This window comes from Malaclemys terrapin, chromosome 23 (assembly GCF_027887155.1).
Source record: "Malaclemys terrapin pileata isolate rMalTer1 chromosome 23, rMalTer1.hap1, whole genome shotgun sequence".
Lineage (NCBI taxonomy): Eukaryota > Metazoa > Chordata > Testudines > Emydidae > Malaclemys > Malaclemys terrapin.
This window is the reverse complement of record NC_071527.1, coordinates 9474001-9490888: the sequence shown is the minus strand read 5'-3', so window position 1 is coordinate 9490888 and position 16888 is coordinate 9474001. Positions and strand designations below refer to the sequence as shown.

At 56.5% G+C, this 16888-nt stretch overlaps 1 protein-coding gene across 2 annotated transcripts in view; it reads left to right on the top strand.

Moving 5' to 3' along the window:
- The window catches only part of PPP1R1A (protein phosphatase 1 regulatory inhibitor subunit 1A), a 76303-nt gene extending 60771 nt beyond the window's left edge, over positions 1-15532 (top strand). The window contains exons 5-7 of one of the 2 annotated variants that reach the window (XM_054013210.1): positions 1756-1962; positions 13213-13314; positions 14581-15532. In XM_054013210.1, the coding sequence (XP_053869185.1) occupies positions 1756-1962; positions 13213-13314; positions 14581-14603 (332 nt within the window). In that variant the 3' untranslated portion in view covers positions 14604-15532. Of the gene's footprint in view, positions 1-1755; positions 1963-13212; positions 13341-14580 lie in introns of both variants that reach the window. The other variant, XM_054013209.1, reaches the window with a different exon arrangement.
- The last annotated feature ends 1356 nt before the right edge of the window (positions 15533-16888 follow it).

Sequence of the window (16888 nt, the reverse complement as noted above, 5' to 3'; positions counted from 1 at the left end):
CACTCCAGGCTGCTACTGTGCTCACAGGCCAGCGTGCCTTCCCCCATTCTAAAGATGGGGTCACTTGAAGGTCTGGGAAGTGGCTGTGGGTGTGGGTATCCAGGTCATCGCCCATCCCCTCCAGCTTGAGATGTGTGGAGCTGTGAGCTGGGCTTGGACCCATTTTGAACACTTTTTAAGCACACTGGGTTGCTAAACTGAGTAGCCATGTGGCTTGATGGTGTGTCCCAGTTCCACTCCACGGTTGATGATGCAGCAGCTAACATGTCGGTGGAGTTATTTTTAAATGAATAATTGTGTTGCTAGCAGTATAAGAAAAGAAGGCGTGAGCTAAGTATGTGCTCTGAGCTTGCAAGCTAAACAGTACTAGGTATAGCCTGATCTCGGATGGGTGCCCAAGGGGAGCTCAGGTGCTGCAGAAGAAGTGGGGTTGGTGATGCCATAGGGGGCGCTCTGCTCTCTGAACCTGTGTTGGTGGGGGGTGCAGATGCCCTGGTGTTGTTCTTGGGGGGTGAAGCTCTGGCGTTTTGCCTCAAACACGGCTACAATTAATCCACCCTCTGGCTTTTGTTCTTCACCTCCTTCCTACATGGTTGTGTCGCAGTGCAGTGAGGCTGTTGAACAGCTGCTGTGCTCCACCCCAAAGGTGGGTGCATTTCAGTGTGTGCAGGGTGATCGGATTCCTGTGAGGATCTCCAGGTGAAAGGTGCTGTAGAAAGGATAAATCAAGAAGGGACTTGCAGAGCCCGGAGCCTTCCCTGACTTAGACCTTCCCAGTCCATCCGCAGTGAGCACCTCACCAATTGCAGCCAGCAGAGCAGCAGGGGATCTGCATGGCCCCATCCCCACCCCTCCCCACCTGGTCACGGACTTTGCTCCCTTCAGAGCCTTGGCTGCTGCAGTTGCCCTCAATGTCCTCCCTGCTGCCTCCCAGCACATGGGACTCCAGCTCCTCTTCCATGTCCATCTCAGGACTGGACTGTCGTCTTTGTTTCTAACACCCCCCTGCTTTGCCCTCCCTCGCCTGGGGCCCTGGGGTTAGAATCTCTGTCACTTTTCACCAGTCATCTCTCTCTACTGCCCGCCCTCCCATCACCAGGAATCAGCCTCCTCTGTCCCTTGGCAGGGCCCAGCCATTGTTGGCACAAGAACCTTTTCCACAGCTCATTGCCTCTCTCCACCTCATGCCCTGTCCCTCTCATCTTCACCTCTGCTGAGAACCTGGCTGTGTACTGGCCTCACCCTGCTGTGTCTCTCCCTCTGCTGGGCTGATCCTGTACTTGTTCAGGGGCACGGTCCCGCTGGGGCCTAGACTCATGGACCACAGAGCTACTGCCACTGTCCTGATAGACAGGACATAGGGGTTAAAATCATCTTGCCATCTCACCCTGCTCACACCCAGTCGCCATCAGGGGATCCGCACCAGGTCTGATCCGGGGCAACTCAGTGCCAGGGACAGGCACCGGGGGGGAGAGGATCAGCACTGGGAATGGGCAAAGAGTGACTCAGTGCTGGAGACGGGCACAGACAGATCAGCACCGGCTCTGACCGGCATGGCTTAGCACTGGGGAAAGGCCTGGGGGCTGTCAGGATCAGGCTGACCTGGGGTGACCCAGCACTGGATGTACTGTGCCCCCCATTGGAGAGACACTGGGCATGTGTCCAAGTGTCTGATTACCCACGTGGGCCAGGAGTTCCCCCTTTAGCCCCAAGCCCCCGCGCGTTGCTCACCCCCGGCCTTTCTCTCTCCTGCAGAGCTCCAGATGATGGTGGAGCACCACCTGTGCAAACAGCAGGCGGAGGAGGAGGATGCCAGCCTGGGGAGCCAGGAGCCACACAGCCCCGGGTGCTGCCACCACGGTAACACAGACCCCAGCCACAGCCCCGGGGGGACCTGCCCCCTTGCCCAGGCCAAGACCAGGCTGGAGTCTCAGGAGGGCAACCATGCTGGACCAGACGGGAGTGAGTATAACATGGACACGCAGGAAGGCTATTAGGGTGCCCCCAGTGATGTCCTCGGTTGGACAGAGTCCATCCCCGGGCAGTCAGCACCTGCCCCCTCTGTCTGCCCTGCTCTGCGCCAGGCCCATTCCCCCCCTTCTCCATTGTCTGGCACCTAGTGCCTCACTTGTACCAGAGCCAGGCAGGTGTAACATGCAGCCTGCTGCGCACACACTGGTGTCAGTGCCGTTGCCACAAGCAGGTCAGCGGGAGCTGAGCCCCGAGGCAGAACCTGCAGCTCATCTGGCTTCCGAGCTCAACCCAGGCTCCTCCAGATTCTGGGGCAGGCGGCAGCCTCTGGCTGTGGGGAGTTTGGGGAGGAGCCCAGCCTGGCTGCTCTATCCCATGTCTGCTCCCAGCTCCCAGGAAGTTTGGGCCCGTGGGTGATTAAATGCGGCATTGAGCTTTGCTTTGTGTCCCTGGGCCTGCATGTCCCTCTCTGTCTCAGGTACCATCACCATGGTATCTGGGTGCCTCACCTTCTTTAATGCATTTACCCTCCCAGCCCCCTGGGGAGATGGGCAGGGCTATCCGCCCCAGGGTACAGGAGGGGATCTGAGGCATGAGTAGGGTTACCATATTTTGTGCCTCCAAATGGAGGACACTCCACGGGCCCCGGCCCCGCCCCCAGCCCCGCCCACTCCCCAAAGTCTCCGCCCCCTCCCCTGCTTCCCGCGAACATTTGATTCGCGGGAAGCCTGAAGCAGGTAAGGGGGGGGGTGTGTGGGGGGAGGAGGCGCGGCCCAGGCTGGCCCCCCCGGCGGCTCCAGCCTGGGTCGGCTCGGGCCCTGCGGCCCAGCGCACCCCCCCCAGCTATCCCGGACTGGCTCCCGGCCCCGCGGCCCAGCGCAACCCCCAGCGGCCCGGACCCACAACCCCGGACCGGCTCCCGGCTCCGCGACCCCGCGCACCCCCCCGCTACCCCGGACCGGCCCGCGGCCCCGCGCACCCCCGGCTCCCCGCCCGGCCCCGCGGCCCGGCGCACCCCCCCCGCTACCCCGGACCGGCTCCCCGCCCGGCCCCGCGGCCCCGCGCACCCTCCCGCTACCCCGGACCGGCTCCCCGCCCGGCCCCGCGGCCCCACGCACCCCCCCGCTACCCCGGACCGGCTCCCCGCCCGGCCCCGCGGCCCCGTGCACCCCCCCGCTACCCCGGACCGGCCCGCAGCCCCGCGCACCCCCGGCTCCCCGCCCGGCCCCGCGCACCCCCCCCCCCCCGCTACCCCGGACCGGCTCCCTGGCGCACCCCCCCCCGCTACCCCGGACCGGCCCGCGGCCCCGCGCACCCCCGGCTCCCCGCCCGGCCCCGCGGCCCCGCGCACCCCCCCCCCCCCGCTACCCCGGACCGGCTCCCCGCCCGGCCCCGCGCACCCCCCCCGCTACCCCGGACCGCCCCGCGGCCCCGCGCACCCCCGGCTCCCCGCCCGGCCCCGCAGCCCCGCACACCACCCCCTGCTACCCCGGACCGGCTCCCCGGCGCACCCCCCGCTACCCCGGACCGGCTCCCCGCCCGGCCCCGCAGCCCGGCGCACCCCCCCCCCCCGCTACCCCGGACCGGCTCCCCGCCCGGCCCCGCAGTCCGGCGCACCCCCCGCTACCCCGGCCCGGCACCGCGCCCGGCCCTGCACCATGCCCCCGGCCCCGCACCGGCCCCGGCCGAGCCCTCCATCCCTCCCTCCCGATTTTCCCGGACATGCCCGGCTTTTGGGGATTTCCCCCCGGACGGGGATTTGAACCCCCAAAAGCTGGACATGTCCGGGAAAATCCGGACGTATGGTAACCCTAGGCATGAGAGGGTTTTACCTCCCCATGAGATACCCCCTCAGTCCTGGCCATGAGATCAGTTCAGCTGGGACCATCCCCTCCTCTCTGACCCAAGAATTGGAAACCTCCTATCCTGTACTGCAAGGAGGCATTTACCATAAATATCCTCATAAAGCCCACATACAAGCACACAATATTCAACCAGGCTGAGCCTCAAAGCCCTGCAAAGGAGCAGCTGTGGGAGTGGAAACATAGTGCCTGTTACCCTGACAACAGCTTTTGCTTAGCAGCAGGGCTTTAGGTGTGGAAATTCACATGACATATCTCAGTAATAACCTTAGCTCTGACCCAAAAGCCCCAACCTCCTTGTGCCCTGTGCTGGTGCTATGTGGGGCAACCCCCCTTTTTTCTGCCCCCTGTCCCATGCTACCCTCTCCCCGTGGTGCCCCCCACTTTCATGCTCCTCCTGCCACCTTCAGTGTGTCCTGCTTCCCCGCCCTGATGGGCTAAGTGAAGCCATGTCTTCGAGAGGCTGTGGGAACGAGATGGAGGGCAAAGGCCTTGGGTCTGATGGCAAAAAGAAAGGATCTGCAGCAGTGGTGGGAACACTGGCCTCTAGTGGTCACAGGGAAAAGCTGTGGCTACCCATCAATCCCACCAGCCGCTGAACAGGCTGAGTGATAGACCCAGGTCACAAGGCAAGAGGCACAGGAGTGTCTTGTCCAGATCAGCGCTATTGGTGAGCACACGGGAGAGCAGCTGGGGCTCTGGATGCTCCAAGGGGCCATGATGCAGCCGGGGGAAATGCTTTAATCTCTTCCCGCCCTGATGAATCATTCACTGGAACAGCCTTTTAACAAATTCCTCCAAAACCCTCATCAAATATTTACCATGAAATTCTGTCCCCCTCCTGGCAGCCTGCAAAGCAGGATACACACATCACTGACTCCAGAGCAACTGATGCAGCCAAACGAGAACCGGTTCCCTAGCTTCTCACTCGCTTTCTGATTTTTGCTGCTTTGCCTAAGTGCAGGATGAATGCACAGACACCACAGACTCTCCTGCAGTTTCTGGGGCAGAGGGGATGCTGCTGGAGTGGGAGACAGAACGCCTGGGTTCTATCCCTGGCTCTGTGTGACTTTGAGCAGATATCGTCCCCTCTCTGTGCCTCAGCTTCCCCTTCTGTATTGCAGGGAGATGTTCTCTCCCTGCTTGACATGGGACTGAAAGCGAATATCTTCAAAGGACTTTGAGATCTGCACAGGGCTCTTTTTCTCTCTCTGTCTATCTTTACCTATCTACTCTTCCATCAACAGCATGGCTACCCCATCATGGCATCATTGCTCTATGGTGGCATGTCCATTAGTCATTTCATTGTCCCTAGGTTCCCACATCCTTCAGGGACATGATGGGAAAGCAAACAGACACACAAGCTTTTCAAAGGAGTCTAAATCCAATTGTTCATTATTGTAGATAGTACAAGAATTACCCAGCGCTAGACAAATTAACATCGCATCTGGACGCATTTCTCTGCCTCAGTTTCCTCACCATTGTGGAGCATTCTCTGGACTCCTCTAAGGGGCCCAAATACCTCCTTCTTCACATGGCTTCTCCTCCAGATCATGAAGTCTTCTCTTATTCCTGCAGCCAGCTTCCTTCTGCTTCTTGTCTCCCCTCTCTATCGCTCTCTGTCTCTCTTTCTCAAATGGCCAGTGAGAGACCTTTTCTCTTATAACCCCTGGCCCCCTTTGTCAGATGACCTTCCAATCAGCCTCATCTGGTGTGCCTTGGGCAGCAGCCATCTCTTTGTTCACAGATGCTCCATTTGAACAGAAAATCATCAAAGTTTAACGACCCTCCTTTGCAGTGGTGTAGCCAGGATCTAAGAGCAGGGGAAGCAAACATAAAAAAGGCACCCCCCCTTGGCTCCTCCTTCGGCCGCTCTGCCACCCCATTGGCTGCTGGCTGCCATGATGCGCCCCCCCTTGCTCCTCTGGCCACGGCTGTCGGCCACGCTGCAGAAGGGTGTGTGTGTCTGTGCCTCCTTTGCAGGGCTCTCCCGGCCCCGGGTGGGTTCTCGCTGCCCCCTGCTCCTGCGGCCTCCCCGGCCCCACCATTCCCTGGGACTTTGCCTCCCACACCAGCCTTTGTGTGCGGAGGAGGGACAAGCCCGTGCCGGGAGGGAGGCTGGATTTTAGGGCAGGGGAACAGCCGAGCGCTGCATCTCTGATTACAGAGCCGGGTGGCCAGCCAGCGGCTGCAGAGGGTTGCGGCGGGGGCGGGGGTCTCCTGCTTCTCGTGAGCCCTGCAAGCTGCCCAGGTCCCGATCGGGGCCCCTGGGCCCGGGACAAGCAAGGTCCTTTGCCTCCGTGTCTCAGTGCGCCGCGGGTGGGTGCGTCTGGGGCTGGGGCAGGAGCGGAGCTCACTGCAGCAGGCTCGGGCCACGCGGGACCTGCCCGCGCCAGGGCTGAGCTTGTGTCTCACTTGGACACCAGGGGGCTAGAGCAGCAGGCGAAGGAAAGGAAAGAAGACTTATTCCAATGGGACAATGGGCCTGTGCAAGGAATCTCACAGCTGCTCTGCCTCCTCTGGCCACTCCCGCTGTCCCGGCCCATTGGCTGCGGGCCGCCCCGCTGCACCCCCCCTCGCTCCTCTGGCCGCGGCTGCCGGCCACGCTGTGCGGGCTGCCATGCTGCGCCCCCTGCTCTGCCTCCTCCGGCCACACCCACCACACCCCCATTGGCTGCGGGCCGCGGTGCGGGCCGCCCTGCTGAGCCCCCCCCTCGCTCCTCCGGTCGTGCCGCCCCCTCCCCATGGCTCCTCCGGCCATGCTGCCCCCCTTGCCTGTAGGAGGTCAGCGCCAGCCGGCAGGCGCGCCGCTTTTTGAAAATGTGCTGAGGGGAAGCGGCTGCTTCCCCTGCACCCCACTAGCTACGCTACTGCTCCTTTGTTAGCCCTGTGCCAGGACATGAATTTCTCCAGTCAGCTCCTGTGCATTTTAGCTCCATATGGAGACATATGGCACCACAGACGCCCACCATTCAAAGTGGAATCTGCAGCGTGTTACAGATACCCATAAAGTTTCCAAAATCAAACAGAATTCATAAACTGTACACAGAGAGACAAGGTGGGTGAGGTAAATGATTTTAGTGCACCAACTTCTGTTGGTGAGAGAGAAGCTTTCGAGCTGCACAAAGCTCTTCTTCAGGGCTGGGAATGTGCTCAGCGTGTCACAGCTAAATACAAGATGGAACAGATTGTTTAGTGAAAGTAAATACACATTTCAAGGGACTATTCAAGGTGAAGTGACATGGGGGGGGAAGGACAGGGGGGGCAGCTTGGGTGAGGAAGTTGTTAGTGGGTTACAGATTGTTGTAATAAGCCATAAATCCAGTGTCTCTCTTCAGTCCACGGTATTTAGTGTCTAGCAAAGTTATGAATTTAAGCTCCCAGGTTCATCTTTTGAAGGGGTTGTGCAGGTTTCCTTGGAGAATGAGGACTGAGAGGTCAGGTATGGAGTGATCGTTTTGTGCAAAGTGCTCAGCCCGAGGTAATGTGCTGTTTTTCTCTTTCATCATTTTCCTGTGTGAGTTTGTTCGAGAGCATAGTGATTGTCTGGTTACACCCGCATCATTGTTACTGTGGCATTTAGTGCACTGGATGAGGTGCCCCACACGTTGTGATAGGCATGTGTGTTGTGGGGGGTATTGATCATCACAGCAGTGAAGATATGTCTACACGTTTTGCAACTGTTGTTCGGACAGGATCTGGTGCCGCTTTGAATTGCTGGGTCCTGGTCTTCTTGCTTCTGATGATGAGCTGGGAGGGTTGTGTGAAGGCCATGTGACAAAGTTCCTCCTCTATCTTGGTGGGCCCTGTGCTTATTGGCAGATTTTCTTGCCTCAGAGATTCACCATGTGGGTTGGGGAACAGCCCAGATACCTTCCCCTCTGGAAGAACCCACAGTCCAGGTCAATTGGGAGGTTTGGGGGGAACCCGGGCCTGCTCTCTACTCCGGGTTCCAGCCCAGAGCCCTGTGGACTGCAGCTGTCTATAGTGCCTCCTGTAACAGCTGCATGACAGCTACAACTCCCTGGGCTACTTCCCCATGGCCTCCTCCAAACACCTTCCTTATTCTCACCACAGGACCTTCCTCCTGGTGTCTGATAACGCTTGTGCTCCTCAGTCCTCCATCAGCACACCCTCGTGCTCCCAGCTCCTCACATTCACACCACAAACGGAAGTGAGCTCCTTTTAAAACCCAGGTGCCCTGATTAGCCTGCCTTAATTGATTCTAGCAGCTTCTTAATTGGCTCCAGGTGTCCTAATTAGCCTGCCTGCCTTAACTGGTTCTAGCAGGTTCCTGATTACTCTTGTGCAGCCCCTGCTCTGGTCACTCAGGGAACAGAAAACTACTCATCCAGTGACCAGTATATTTGCCCTCTACCAGACTTCTGTACCCCACTGGTCTGGGTCTGTCACAGCCAGAAGAAGGCATTCAGGAAAGATTTCTTTCAGAACATGTTCCCCATCAAGTATGGGTTGTAATTTTTTTATGATTCCCCATACGGATTCTAGTGTGGGATGGGAGGTGACAGCTAGGGGTGTGTGGATGGAGGGAGTTTTATTTCCATATACTTTTTAGGGTATCTGGGTGGTCCATTCCAGGATGTGATCTACTTCTTTGATGGAGTGTCCTTGTTTGGGGAAGGCAGTTTTAAATACACCACAAAACCAATGATATACCTGATACACAGACAGATGACCTAAACTCGCTCATAGATTTCCACCACAATTTCAACAACCACCACCCATCCATTAAACTCTTTCTAGAAAACTCCCACACCAGCACCAACTTCCTGGATATCACGCTCTGCTTCAGCAATGGAACCCTACAGGTAACTATATACAGGCAACCCACAGATCACCACATTTTGTCTACACTACAAATTTCTTCAGTATAACTTTGGAATAATCCACATCCCTGAGCAACATAAATTACACCGACCTAAGAGCCAGGGTAGACAGTGCTATGTTTGCAGGAGAGCTTCTTCTGCCAACAGACCTACCACCTCTTGTGGGAGGTGGAGTAATTAAGCCAATAGAAGAGCTCTCTCCCCTCAGCTTAGAGCATCTGTGCTTATGTGCCGCTGTAACTGATTTCATGTAGACATAGCCTTACCTTCACAGATGCAGTAACCACCCCAAGCACACCAAGAAATCTACAGCCAGGCACTCAGATACCAAGAATATGCTCCCAAGGAGAAAGTCCGGGATTCACATCTTAACACACTTAAAACTGCCTTTACCAAACATTGTATCAAGTCAATTGCATCATGGAAAACCTGTAGACATATCTCCACCTCTAAGATGATGAACACCCCCCCATAACACCCCTTTCAAGATCCATGAGTCCTACACAGGCGTATCATAGAATATTAGGGTTGGAAGAGACCGCAGGAGGTCATCTAGTCCAATCCCCTGCTCAAAGTAGGACCAATACCAACAAAATCATCCCAGCCAAGGCTTTGTCAAGCTGGGCGTTAAAAACCTCTAAGGATGGGAGATTCCACCACCTCCCTAGGTAACCCATTCCAGGGCTTCACCACCCTCCTAGTGAAATAGTGTTTCCTAATATCCAACCTAAACCTCCCCCACTGCAACTTGAGACCATTGCTTCTTGTTCTGTCATCTGCCACCACTGAGAATAGTCTATCTCCTTCCTCTTTGGAATCCCCGTTCAGGTAGTTGAAGGCTGCTATCAAATCCCCCCTCACTCTTCTCTTCTGCAGACTAAATAACCCCAGTTCGCACAGCCTCTCCTCATAAGTCATGTGCTCCAGCCCCCTAATAATTTTCATTGCCCTCCGCTGGACTATCTCCAATTTTTCCACATACTTTCTGTAGTGGGGGGACCAAAACTGGACACAATACTCCAGGAGTGGCCTCACCAGTGGCCTCACCGGTGTCCAATAGAGGGGAATAATCACTTCCCTCGATCTGCTGGCAATGCTCCTACTAATACAGCACAATATGCCATTGGCCTTCTTGGCAACAAGGGCACACTGCTGACTCATATCCAGCTTCTCATCCACTGTAATCCCCAGGTCCTGTACTGCAGAACTACTGTTTAGCCAGTCAGTCCCCAGCCTGTAGCAGTGCATGGGATTCTTCCATCCTAAGTGCAGGACTCTGCACTTGTCCTTGTTGAACCTCATCAGATTTCTTTTGGCCCAATCCTCCAATTTGTCTAGGTCACTCTGGACCCTATCCCTACCCGCCAGTGTATCTACCTCTCCCCCCAGCTTAGTGTCATCTGCGAACTTGCTGAGGGTGAAATTCATCCCATCATCCAGATCATTAATAATGTTGTAGACCAAAACCAGCACCAGGACTGACCCCTGGGGCAGTCTGCTTGATACCGGCTGCCAATTAGACATTGAGTCATTGATCACTACCCGTTGAGCCCGACAATCTAGCCAGCTTTCTATCCACCTTATAGTCCATTCATCCAATCCATACTTCTTTAACTTGCTGGCAAGAATACTGTGGGAGACAGTATCAAAAGCTTTGCTAAAGTCAAGATATATCACATCCACCAGTTTCCCCATATCCACAGAGCCAGTTATCTCATCATCGAAGGCAATCATAACATGTGGGGCACCCAGGGCTGGTGCAAGGAAGTTTCGCGCCCTAGGCGAAACTTCCATCTTGCGCGCCGCCCACCCCCCCCGCCCTGCGGCAGCTCCCCACCCCCCTGCCCTGAGGTCCCCCTCTGCGGCAGCTCCCCACCCCCCCCGCCCTGAGGTGCCCCCCTGCGGCAGCTCCCCACCGGGGAGCTGCATGGCAGCTCCCCACCCCAGCTCACCTCTGCTCCACCTCCTCCCCGAGAACGCCGCCCCCGCTCTAATTCTCCTCCCCTCCCAGGCTTGCAGCACCAAACAGCTGATTGGCACCACAAGCCTGGGAGGTGGGAGAAGTGGAGCAGCGACGGCGTACTTGGGGAGGGGGCGTAGCAGAGGTGAGCTGGGGTGGGGAGCCCTACAGCAGGTCCCCCCACCCTGAGGCAAACCCGTGGCAGCTCCCCACCCCCCTGGCCCAGGGAGCCGTGCAGCAGCTCCCCACCCCAGCTCACCTCTGCTCTGCCTCCTCCCCGAGCACGTTGCCCCTGCTCTAATTCTCCTCCCCTCCCAGGCTTGCGGCGCCAACCATCTGATTGGCGCTGCAAGCCTGGGAGGCGGGAGAAGTGGAGCAGCGACTGCGCACTCGGGGAGGGGGTGTAAGAACGCTATAAAAAAAATTGGGGGCACCGCTTTTTGGTGCCCCCAAATCTTGGCGCCCTAGGCAACCGCCTAGTTTGCCTAAATGGTAGCACCGGTCCTGGGGGCACCTCATCCCGTGCACTAAATGGCACAGTAACAATGATGTGGGTGTAACTAGACAATCACTGTGCTCTCCAATGAACTCACACAGGAAAATGATAAAAGACAAGAACATCCTGTCACCTGTGGATGAGCACTTTTCACAAAATGATCACTCTATATCTGACCTCTCAGTAGGGTTGCCACCCATCTGGCCTTTACCCGGACACTCCGGTTGTGGGCTTCTGTGTCCAGGTGCCATTTAGGGATGCCAGGTGCCTGGTTTTCAACGAAAAGGGGACCTGACAACCCTAAATGGCACCCTAACTAAAAATCCAGTTACCGCGGGGCGGGAGTTAACCCACGCCAGCCCCTCATCAGCCGTGACTGCCTCCTACCTGCAAGCAGGCTCCTTGAGAGGATCCAGCGAGCAATGCGGGGAGGAAGGGAGAGGAGCGAGCGACAGGGCAGGGTCTTGGGGGAAGCGGCAGGGATGGGGCCTTGGGACTCCAGTTACAGGCAATTAGAAAGGTGGCAATGCTACCTCTCAGTCCTCATCCTCAAAAGAAACCTGCACAACCCCTTCAAAAGATGAGTTTAAAGACGAGTGGGAGTTTAAATTCCTAACTTTGCTAGACACTAAAAATCACGGACTGACGAGAGACACTGGATTTATGGCTTATTACAACAATCTGTACCCCACTAACCATTCCCCCCAGCTGCCTTCCCAGATATGATTGGAGAGGTGTTAACAGGCCACTTCACCTTGAATGGTCCCTTGAAATATGTGTTAACTACTTGTGCTAAAGAATCTGTTCCACCTTGTATTTAAGCTGTGACACCCCCCCCCCCCCCCCCCGAGTAAGCTTCCCAGCCCTGAAGAAGAGCTCTGTATGGCTGGAAAGCTTGTCTCTCTTACCAACAGAAATTGGTCCAACAAAAGATATTACCTCCCCCACCTTGTCTCTCTAATATCCTGGGACCAACACGGCTACAACACCACTGCATATCAGCTATACATAGACAGCTTCCCTAAATCATCCCACCTGAATTTGGTCCTGGCATTCCTGGCCCCCCTTCGGTCACCATTGAGGATTGGACCTGGGATTCTAAAGCACTAAAAGCCCCATTTCAGCTAACAGGATAATGGCCCTAGTTGGAGGTGGTAGTAGATTTTTATCCTCTTAAATGAATCAGCCACTAGAGGGGGGACTCAGAACACTGGGCTGGGGGACTGGGCTGCAGTGGCTCTGACTGGGTACCTGCCCCCTCCCTTCGATTCTGAAAAGCCCTGTCAGGTCCCTGGAACAAGGGAGCCACTTAGGGCAGCACTGAAGGGCTCCCATAGCCTATGTTAGGGGCTATGCGGGATAGAAGAGGCACAAGCCCCTGACCCTATGTCTTGGCATCAGTGCCTACCAGGGGGGCAATCTGGCTCAAAGAGCTTTGTGCAGGGCAGCCCAAATCCCTTGGTACTCATGAGAACAGTGTCCAGCCCACATAAAGTCATATCCCAGTGACCTCCACTCAGTCACGTCTCCGTGGCAGCCTCTGTCTGCACAGGAAGGAGGTGGCAGGCTGAGTCTGGAACTTCCTGCAGCATGGAGATCCCTGGGGCAGGCTCCATCGGCAACATCCTGCAGGGCAGGCCGCGACGGGAATGTCCTGCAGCATGGAGATCCCTGAGGCAGGCCACATTGGGAACGTCCTGCAGGGCGAAGACCCCTGGGGCAGGCTGGGATAGGAACGTCCTGCAGGGCAAAGATCCCTGGGGCCGGCCGCAACAGGAATGTCCTGCAGGGTGGAGATCCCTGGGGCAGGCCACGACGGGAACGTCCTGCAGGGTGAAGATCCCTGGGGCAGGCCACGCTGGGAACATCCTGTAGGACAAAGTTCCCTGGGGCAGGCCACGTTGGGCACATCCTGCAGCATGGAGATCCCTGGGGAAGGCTGCATCGGGCACGTCCTGCAGCGTGGAGATCCCTGGGTCAGGCCGTGTTGGGAACGTCCTGTGGGGGGCGGGGTTGCACCTTGGAGCAGGCCATGTTGAACCCCGTGCTCATGCTCCTTGGGCCTGTTTTGTGCAGAGGAAGAATCGACAGGAGCTTGTGCAAAAAGTGAAGACAATGGAAGGCCAGGACTGTCCTCAGAGAAGCAGCATGTGCATATACTACCAAAGGACTCCTCAGGCAAGCAGGCTCCTGCAAGTGACTAGGTAGGAACCCATGGGAGGCTTGGGCAGGAATCATCGAATCATAGACGATTAGGGTTGGACGAGATCTCAGGAGGTCATCTAGTCCAATCCCCTGCTCAAAGCAGGACCAATCCCAACTAAATCTAACCTGAACAGGCTGACCTGAGCAGACCTCAGCTAGAATAGTGCATGTTGCTGCCATATGACAGAGCCGGGAGAGAGAGGGTGTGTTTGGTGATAGATTGATCAACGAACTGATGAGAATCCCAAGAGGACACAGATACTGGGGCTGGCAGCACAGACAGAGGAGAGAGAAGTTAAAAGCTGCTAGGTCTGGCTTGGCTCTGTGGTCACTGGGTGGGGAGAGGAAACACACAAGAATCCCTTGGGCTGTGAGTTTGCTTGCCCAGGGACATGGTAACGGGTGTGGGGCTCGACTGACCCCTCTGGGCTTGGCTCACAGCTTTCCCGTTGGCTGATGTCGATGTTGTGCCCTGGACACAGGAGCTTTAGACTGACCGTTCGGAAACAGAAGAGAGCATCCCTAGTGGCCCATTCATAATGCATGTGGTCACCAGGGGGTGCTGCTGCACTGCCCTACGAGAGTGCCCCTAAAGCCACTTTTTAAATCCACAAGGTTCTTTTTTGGCTCATCTCAGCTGCCCCCGAACTCCAGCTCCATGTGGCGCCTATGAGATAAAATGGGGACAGGTGCCCACTCCACACATGCCACCACCACAGTTATCGCTAATGGCCCCCTCCTGGGCAGCCCCAGCAGCGAGGCCAAGGAGCAGATGAGCCCTGGAGTCTGAACCTCAGCTCAGGCTGGGTCTTGGGGCTCACCCTCTGGGCTCTAAGGGGAGGCATTATTTGACTTAGGCTGGACACCTCCCTACCACCCATGGCAGCCTTAACTCTGCTTCTAGTAATGCCACCCTGCCTTCATCCCTTCTGCTCTCAGCTCTGCACTGAATCACCCTACCAGCACAGCCAGTGGCTGTCCCAACCCTCCCCAATCCCTAGTGCTGGGGGACCATTGTCTGGGGAACAGGCGTGTGCACACTGAGGAAATGGGCAGAGTTAAGGTTACAGGGCATGGTCTGTGGTGTTCAGTAGCCGTGGCAATGGGAGGACATGTGCCTGTAGCGGGAGGAGCAGCAGGATGAACTGGGAGGCAGCTTGGCTTTTCATTGCCTTGCTTTTGTGGGTTCATAGTGTGGGTCCCAACCCCAATGTTTGTTGTGTTAATACCCTCCTGTAGGTGGCGCTCTGGTCCAGGTGTGAGTGGTGTTTCGAGGACAGAGGCAGGGCAACGCGGCAGGGAGGAAGGAAGAAGGAAGATCACTGGGTTGTGTGTGGGGGGGTTAATGATTGTTTTCTAAGATTACAATGGCTGTTTGGGTGTTTGTGATTTTTTTTTACTGCCGCAGAGAAGACGCCCTGGAGAGGGAAGGGGTAGGCTGAAATCTAGCCCCACCAGCCCGTCCTGGCTCGTGGTGGTTGGGGCAGCCCGGCACAAGTGGGGCATTTCACAGTAAACACAATGATCCTGGGCAGGATTGACAGTGCCGGGCGTGGACATGTAATTCCAGGCAGAGTCCAGAGAGGGTGAGGTTCCCCTTGCACAACCCAGCCCAGCCCAGCACCTCACACCCTGCATGAGACCAGAGCAGGAGTGTAGGAATGGCTGGGTCTTGTGCCAGGCCACCCCCTCACCCAGCTGACACTTGGTGAAACTACGACCTGCCCTGTCCACACTGGGGGTTTGAAGCATATTGTCAATCATGGTTTAAACACACCTTTGTGCTAGTGTGGACAAGTCCCAAGGAGCACAGCACCTAGGGGAACACCCCTTTCTCCCCAGCCACACAGGAACCCCCTGCAGCAGAACCCCAGTGCTTCCCCCTCACCCTGGGTCTGACCAGGGTCTTTAACCCTACAAGACTCCTGCCATCCTCAGCCAGGTCCCAGGACAGGTGGGCCAAGCTGGGACCAGGCTCTGCTGACCCCAGGGCAAGCCTGGGATGTGAGCATTCAGCGTGCCCCGAGCCTGGCTGCCCTTGCCCCTGTCCAGCGGTGCAGGAGGCTGAGCCCTGCCCGGTGTGTCTGTCATTGCCAGCACTCAGCCCTCTACAAGCCCCCGTCGTCACCACAGCTTTGGCCATCTGGAGCACCAAGCCTGTCGTGTCAATCAATAAACTGATCTCATGTTAGCGCCTGCTGCTCATTGCACCTCTGTGCTGGGGACGGAGTGCGGGAGGGAACAATAGGCTCTACCAGACGGGATCAGCCCAGTCTTCCAGTACTAGAGACTGCAAAGGAAGGGGTAAGAACCCCCGCTGTAGCAGACGGATGATAATCTGCGACACCCACCCCCCGTTGCCAGCCCAGATGGGCCCCGAGGGGGCAACAGGGTTCGTTGCCCGGTGTGCGCCGCACCAATAGACACACCAGGGGTGGAGAAGCAAACAAAGTTGATTTGAGATCTCAAAGTGGTGCAGGGAGACAGGCACGTCTCAAATCAAGCACAGAACATACAAGCAAGTGTTCCCTTTTCTATTCCAAGCTGTTTGTGTGTAAGCTTTGTTCTGTTTTCTCCCTCAGACTTCTCCCTACCCAATAGCAGTTACAGCATGTACACATTGGGCATGTTAGAAACTTTCCACTTCACATGCTTATCTTTGACCTTGTAAGCTCTACGCACTAGGCCTTTCCCTCCCCCTTTTCCCCCGCATTATCACTACTGTTTCTGTTAGTACGAGCAAAACTGCAGCTGTCTGCTAGAAAAGCTGACCGTTACATATTCTGCTTCAGCATAGGCTGTTAGCATGGAGGTAGGTTAAAGTTCACAAGATGGAGTTACTGTGGCTCACTTAGACCCAGAGCAGGGAGGTTTCATCGGCACTTATGGCCTTCCACCCCCTCCCCGAGTTACCTGGTAGCTATGCCTAGTGACACCAACACTCCCCTCCGTGAAGGTCTCATCCTGCTCTTTAATGGTCAGTGATCAGCTTAGTTCCTGAAGCAGGAGGTTGAATAACCCTTCCTAAAGGTTTGGTCTCATTATTTATTCATAGTCAGTCTGGCTGTTCTTGAATCCACATAGATGTCCAATCCCTCTAGATTCACAGATTCCAAGCCCAGCAGGGACCACTGTCTCTTGATCTCAGTGACATCCTGTTGCAGGGAGTTCCACAGGCCGAGCACACGCTGGGTAGTAAAGCATTTCCTTTGATCAGTTTTGAAATTCCTGCCTTTAATTTGTGGGAAGGAAAGTGAAGAAAATAAAACCCAGGGAAGCAAAGTCAGGATCAGAGCTGCAAGAACCACTCCAAGCCACTGTGATCCTGGCAACTGCCCCTTCCCTGGCCTCAGGGGCTGTTTGCAAACACGGGGGGCAAGTGCTCAGTCTTAGTGACTCTCCAGCTCCTCAGCAGATAGATTCCTATTGGGGGTGAGATGCAGGAGGCTCTGATGGCCGACCGGGGCCCCATCCGGTGCAGCGGCTCTGGCTGGGAGGCCTGGAGCCCCCAGCTCAGAGCAGCGTCTCGCCTGCCACCCCTGCACAC